Source organism: Sinocyclocheilus rhinocerous, unplaced genomic scaffold, assembly GCF_001515625.1.
Source record: "Sinocyclocheilus rhinocerous isolate Xijiao unplaced genomic scaffold, SAMN03320098_v1.1 scaffold662, whole genome shotgun sequence".
NCBI lineage: Eukaryota > Metazoa > Chordata > Actinopteri > Cypriniformes > Cyprinidae > Sinocyclocheilus > Sinocyclocheilus rhinocerous.
In genome coordinates, this window is record NW_015639782.1 from 3,228,116 (window position 1) to 3,235,514 (window position 7,399).

Consider the following 7,399-nt stretch of genomic DNA (forward strand, 5'->3'; position numbering starts at 1 on the left):
ATTAGAAGTACAAAACGAGGATTTGTAAAGAAGAATGTCGGAGGATTTCGATATACGCCAAGAGGAGACTGGTTTTCCTTTGCTGAAGTAAGGAAACTTTGCTTCCTTCCTGTAAACAAACGTTGGTTTTCACGAGACTCACAGGCGCATGCGCAGCGCTGAACTCATACCTCATCAGCCCGGAGCTGCTTCTGTGTGCAACTGTTGGCGCAAGCTACATTAAAGTGATTATTACGTTTTGAATATGGATATTTTTCTTACAAAAACGCATCGATTCACTACAGAAGGCCTTTGTTCACCTCCCGGAGCCGTGTGAGACACTTTTTTTTTAATGGATGGGTGCTTTTTATTTAACTTCTTTTGGACTGATGCATGCAACACATGCTGAGTGCCATGAAACAGCTTGAAAGATCAAAGACAATTTTAAATATAACTCCGACTGGATTCGTCTGAAAGAAGAAAGTCATATACACCTAGGATGGGCTAATTTATGGGCTAATTTTCATTTTTGGGTGAACTAACCCTTTAAGAGAAAGTAACTTTAGGCTTACAGTTAGGCCTATTCTCTCCAGAACTTCCTCCAGGGTTTGCGGTTTGGGTTTGTTCTTGCGTCTTTGACTCTGGCATCGCTTCCTCTTTGGTGGTGTGTCCTCCTCTGGTAGTATTGTGACGTAGATGAATTTAAAGGAGCCCACTTTGTTATTGAGTTTACCAGTCCAGGTGCCTACTGGTGGCTTCTCAATGATCTGGATGATGTCTCCTTTCTGTGTGTTTTGAAAAATGTAAGTGCACTACATACAATATACTTGCTGCATACTACAATGTTTTAAAGGATTAGTTATACTCAAAATTCTGTCATTACTTGTATTACTTTCTTTCGTGAAACACAGTAGAAGTAATTCTGAATAATATACTGGTTGTTTTTATCTCGCGATTGGGGACTTAAGATTTCAAGCTTCACAAACACTTAAGCATAGCACACAAATTTTATGGACCACTTTTTGATACTTTTACAGGGATTTTGCAACCATCTGATGCTCGAAAGCTTCAGGAAAATGTTCATTGTGCTTTAATTGTATGGAAAAGTGCAGCCAGTACAATTCCTCAAAATTACTTATTTTGTGTTCCATAAAAAGCAAGGCAAGTTTATTTCTATAGCACATTTCATATATCAGTGTTATTATAGTTAACTAAACTTGGACTAAAACAAACAAATAAATAAATAAACAGTCTTGCTACTTGAGCCAAAAATAAACATTAACTGAAATAAAATAAAATATATTTTTTTATTTTATATTTTATTATACTATTTTATTTCAGCCAGTTGCCAAGGCAACATTTCTCATTTTCTTTTAGTTTAACATTTTTGTTTAGTTTAGCTAAAATAACAAACTAAAACTGAAATAAAAATTAATAAAAACTATATAGACATATATTTAAAAAACAACAAAAACTAATAAAAATGGCAAAAACACCCAACAAAATGACTAAAACGTATAACTACAATATTTACATAAACCATAATATATATTAATAATATACTATTTTCATTCACAATGGTAATTCAAAGTCCTTTCCATAAAAAGTGTTTAAAAATACTATTGATTAAATACAAATGGATTAAAAATGTATTTAAAATTTATTAAAACAAATAAGAAAAAAGAAGAATTCATAAATAGAAGAGTAAATAATGGCAGTTTTTTTTTCCATTCATTGTCCATAAACAGCACTTTTTAAAAGCCTGACCTGTAGTTTGAGGGATTCAATGTCATAGGGGCTGGGGGTGAAGTCAGTGTGGACGAGGGCTCTGCCGCAGAAGGGCCCTGTGTAGGTGCTGTCCTCCAGTCTCATACTGTCTCTCTGGCTGAAGCCACTGTCCAGACTTTGCCTGTCAGCACCTGCACATCAGGAAAAAAAAATCAATCAGCCTCATGATCTCACTTCAGCTTCATATTGTGCCGGGCTGAGACTGCTTACATCCAGAGAGCTGGCGTGAGAGAGGGCTGTGTATTGTGTCCTCTGAGCTGTTGGAGCACACAGACGTTCTGTTCCCAGCAGTGAGATCTGGAATCCAGTCACTTGGAGACATAGAGCCGTCCCCCCCACTCTCATTCTGAAATCAACAAACGTAACATAATTAAAAGTTCATTTTAATTCATATGCTCATGAATGTCGTAGCATTAAGCTACTGAAAACATCCTGAGACTGCTGACTGTATAAAATGTACTGGTCTCATCCACATGGGGGAGACAAATTCAATCTGTTACATTAAGTGCTTTTCTTAGATAGAGGTCTGCTATGTTAGTTTACTTAGAAAAAAAAAATACAATTAGAAACCAGAAAAGTTAAATCTGTTGCATTAAGTGTTTTTCTTAGATGGTTGCTAGCATGTTAGATTACTTAGGAAAATTTAATAAAATAAGATAATAAATAAACGTTTATAACCATATTTTACAAGGGTTAAGGTTAAATTAATTTACATTAATTGATGCATTAGGCATAATTAACTAACAAATTTACAGCATTTATTAATATAATGATAATTTATAAATGCAATTAAATTATTTTATACACAATCTATAAAATTGGATGTGGAAATACTAAAAAATTTGAAATGCTAAAAAACTGTAGCAATTAACATTAACCAAGATGAATAAATTCTGTAAAAGTGTTTATTGTTAGTTCATCGTTGACTCTTATTGTACTTTACACTTGTGCTTTCAGCTCACCCCCTCCTCTGCAAGGGCTTTCTGTACCATCTTGGAGGTTTTACGGGTCATTGTGCGAGATATGACATTTCTCCATTTCTTTCCCAGTTTCCCGTTACTTTTCCTTGAATCCTCTGGTGGTGCACTCTCCAGCTGCTGAAAGAAATTTCACAAAAAATTACACTGTTTTTACTGTGCATTTATTCAGCTTCTAATTTTGTCCTCTTGACTCATAAAACTTCCTCTTGTCTAAAAAGGTCTACAGGCAATGAATAATTCTTGCTGCTTGCCCTCTATGTCCTGGCTCCATCATTAAAGAAAACGAGACAGACTTCTGTTAGAACTTATTGCCTTGATTTACATCAAGTAACCTTTTTGTTTTTAATTACTGAGTGCAGAACTCTTTGATGTGTTTTTCATAACGCTTTTGTAATGTTATGTTCAGGTCTATGCCCTGGCTAAGCTGAATCAGCATGTATTTGTTTGTGATGTAACCTCATTATAAGCGGTGTTAGTTTTAACTTGATGGGCCCGTTCTCAAGAGGATTTCCAGTAAAGTCTGTGACAGTGGTTTTTGTGTCATTACCACAGTGAGTCAGTGTAGCTCCTCCTCTCTGAGCTCTAAGAGAAATGTCACAGGCTCTTCCTTTTAGGACATGTGCGGTTATCAAAGGCACAGACAAAAAACTACCTGTAGGCGTCAAGGGGATTTTACAGCAATCTGTTACATTGCCCTTGTGTTTATACCTCAGCACTTCACTTAACACCCGCACAGAAAGCTATTCCATACCATTTAACACTTTTGGTATTGAACAGGACACAGTTTTAACAACAATAAATATATGAATATTTATTAAATTATTCATTAATAATAAATTTTTTATTCATTAATTTTTGTTAAAACAATGTCAAATATTATCTTGACTGATTGATAATAAAATATACACACACATTTTTTTTTTAATGTTCTTGAAAGAAGTCTCTTATGCTCACCAAGGCTGCGTTTATTTGATAAAAAAATACAATAAAAAACAGCAATATTGTGAAAAGTTATTACAATTTAAAATTTCTTTTTATAAATGTAATTTATTATATTTTATAATTTATTATTAGAATTTTCAGCAGTCATTATAAATAAATCTTACAGAAAATCTTATATATCTATGCATAAAATACCACAATTGTCTGCTTCTCTGAAAAGCAGACAGAAGGTTAAGCAGGCTCTCTGCTTGAATGGCTCATGAAAGGATGACATCCTGTGTAGATATTTTTAAAACTGTCAAATGAAGCCGTTATTAAGCATCATTCTAGCAGTTTGGTTTAAGGTTAACTGTGACTTGGCTGTTGTTTTTTCTACACAACTTCACATTGTCCAATAGTTTGATAATCATGAGACAACAGTAAGTTGGAGCTTGAGTAGAGCAAATTTATCTCCATAATTAAAGGGATAGTTCACCAAAAATGAAAATTGTGTCTTGATTTACTCACCCTCAAGTGGTTCTAAACCTGTATGAGTTTATTTCAGCTGTTTAACACAAAAGAAGGTATTTTGAAGAATGTTGGCAACCAAACAGTTGATGGTATCCATAGACTTCCATAGTATTTTTCCATATCAACTGTTTAGTTACCAACATTCTTCAAAAAGTCTTCTTTTGTGTTCAACAGCTGAAATAAACTCATACAGGTTTGGAACCAGTAGGGAGGTGCTTAAATGACAGAATTTTCATTTTTTTTGGGTAAACTGCTCCTTTAACAAACTACTGCACTTACTGTTTCATCCAGTGTAGGCTCAGAGCTCACTACGGGTGACGACGGCTTTGGCTTCATAAAGTCTTTGAAGCTGCTGGACCTTTGCAGAGTCAGCTGTAAACACAGAACAGTTTCTCATCAGAGACTAATCAAAGTTACAGTACTGTACAGTATTCAGATATAGACAGACCCATAGATAGATTATTGCTCATGATTCCTGACCCAATTGGCCTTATGGTTGAAGCATTATGCTGATGAAATGTAATCTCTATGCATCATGAACAAATCCAGTTTACTTTAACTGATAGCTTATGTTATAATGGCCATTTAATGTTATTGTAATTCCACAAGCATATATCCTGATCAATATTTGGAGGCATTATCGGGCCTCTGGAGCAACATTTGAGCAGAAGAATCCACATTATCCTTTTCAGAACCATGGACCAGATGAAATTATAAGCATGGATAACACTTAGTTCAAGTGTTTTGTAGGGTGGAAAAACCTTTGGACTGTTCATGAAAAAGAAGCTTTCATAGGTTTTCACAGATAGGAAAATGTGTTTGGTGACACTTTACATAACAAACTTCTCAATGTAATTGATTACAATAACAAAGTGTCAGTCTAATCTTTCTAGGGCCAAAAACTCAAACTTAATTGAGGGCCATTGGACTGAACGTAAATTACATCCAACTATATTATACTAAAATAATAATAACATTTAATATATACCTAAAAATTCAGTTTCATTGTGTTATGGCATGGTGGGACAAATCAAAGGTCATCATGAGCTAACTTTGGCTTTCCGACCCTGGTTTGTGCACCGCTGATCTATATGATAAAGTAACTTTAAAAGACACCGAATTGCAAAGCGTGACTTGTTTGAGTAGAACCAGAGCAGATTCATTCAAGAATAAGAAACTTTTTTTTTTTAATTAATGCTAGTCATTCAGTGTGGGTTTTGTGGGCTGTTGTGCATCCTTGCTCCAATTTGACTTTTCTCTCTCTCTCTCTTATCTAAACCTTTCACTGTGCCACTTTTCTTCAACTCAGGAAGTGGGTATGTCACAGTCATCATGCAGCCAATCCCTGCAGAGCTGTGCACTATCTAGACAACACACAACAGACTGCAATCTGCTAAGACAACTAAATGCAGAGAGATTCGAAAATCATACTAAACTAAATAGTCCCACTGTCAAACTATCATTGCACAAATCATTCCCATCTATTTGCAAACCTTCCCCATACATTTCTCAAACACAGTGACAACATTCTGCATCCTCATGAGATGGTGAAATATATTTTTGACAGATCTCGACTGAAATGATTATGCATAATCTAAACCATGACCAAAGAGGAAACTGCAACATTTGAGGTGATGGTAATGAGCGTCAACTCTATGCTACATTCTGTACTCTGGATAAGGATATGAGAAAGGCATTGGTTTAAAACATATAAATAAAAGAGAGCAAAATAACCATAATGCACAACAGCAAGATTTTCAGATCCCACTTTGCTTGGATTCCATGGGTTTACAAAGCACCTGCAGTTTCACAGAGGAGAAATATCGAAACTGTTGGTTGTTACACGCAAGATGTGAATCAAATGGAAAATAAGAGTAATGCTGCAGAAGCAGTTAACCGCTGATTGCTGTGAAGACCTACGTAAATGCCACTTCGAATTGAGAAGCTGTTTTTGGATGCTTTGCTCTGATGAGGTATGAACTGCTTCAGGATGTGTGGTACGGTCTGCTGTCTCTACAGGAACTGCTGCACAGCCATGCATTTCACCCAGAACAATCATAGAGTTTCAGTTCTTACAGGGCTGAAGTCAAACTACATATTACAATAGGACTATTATTAATGAATGAAATGAATGAAAACACTTGAAAAAGCCTCTCAAAGTACTGTTGTTTCAAACAGTTAGCAACAAAACCACATGTTCTGCTCTTCAAAACAGGGCCACACATGCATTAAGACACAAACTCCTACCTTCTTCTTTTGCACCTGGCCCTGCTCCTTTTCAGATGCGTTGGATGGTTTCCGTCGTAACATGCTGATCTGGTAGTGGGTGGGCAATATTCTCCTGAGGACCACGACTATAGCTGTGGCAGTATTACTCTTGGTTATGCTAAACGAACTGTCAGTCTTACTGCCACGGTGCCACTCACTAAGAGACAAAAGCCACCAGAGGAGGAAGAGGCAGAAGAAAAGTTCTTCTCTGCTCTCTGGAGTGGAGAACTAAACGCTTGAGGAAGTCACATGACTAGACAGGAACTTCTTTTTTTAAGAGGTGGTTTTGGTTGAATGGTTCATATCAGATAAAAAACAAACCAGAGATAAAAAGATAAAAAAAACAACAACTAATGACCAGTTATTTATATATTCAGTGATACAGAACATCCTCACCCTGAAGATTTGTAATGGAGTTCAGATAAGAACATGATGCATTATTATTATTATTCATTTTTATTATTTCTTGAGGTAAACATTGAATTGAGTCTCTGACTCTAAATATTTAGAATACTTGAATAGGTAAATATTCTAATATTTGTAAATCAAGTACATTTTTAAAATTCATTAATTCATGTATATGAATGATTTATTAGTTAAAATATATAATAAAAACTTTAATTTAAATCATTTACATTTTCTAATACTTAGAAATATTACTTATAAACATATAAACAATAAATAAAAATACATTTTAAATAAATAATTAAAATATTTAATTTAGAACATTTAAATAAATATTTAATTAATATTAATATAAATAAATATCTAAAAATAAAAACTATTTAATGTAGAATATTTAAATATTCTAATACTTATAAATATAAACTTATAAATATTAAATAAAGAAATAAAATAATAAAACATATTTAAAGTAGAACATTTAAATATTGTAATGTTTGAATTAAATATATAATTTAATTAAAATATTA

At 34.1% G+C, this 7,399-nt stretch overlaps 1 protein-coding gene across 1 annotated transcript in view; it reads right to left on the minus strand.

Annotated features, from left to right (window-relative positions):
• Positions 1-6,674, minus strand: part of LOC107752017 (SAM and SH3 domain-containing protein 3-like) — an 8,035-nt gene extending 1,361 nt beyond the window's left edge. The window contains exons 1-6 of the mRNA XM_016567860.1: positions 6,447-6,674; positions 4,479-4,571; positions 2,730-2,864; positions 1,978-2,113; positions 1,747-1,898; positions 552-764 (exon numbers count right to left, since the gene is read on the minus strand). Coding sequence (XP_016423346.1) covers positions 552-764; positions 1,747-1,898; positions 1,978-2,113; positions 2,730-2,864; positions 4,479-4,571; positions 6,447-6,509 — 792 coding nt within the window. The 5' untranslated portion in view covers positions 6,510-6,674. The remainder of the gene's footprint in view (positions 1-551; positions 765-1,746; positions 1,899-1,977; positions 2,114-2,729; positions 2,865-4,478; positions 4,572-6,446) is intronic.
• Positions 6,675-7,399: the final 725 nt, after the last annotated feature.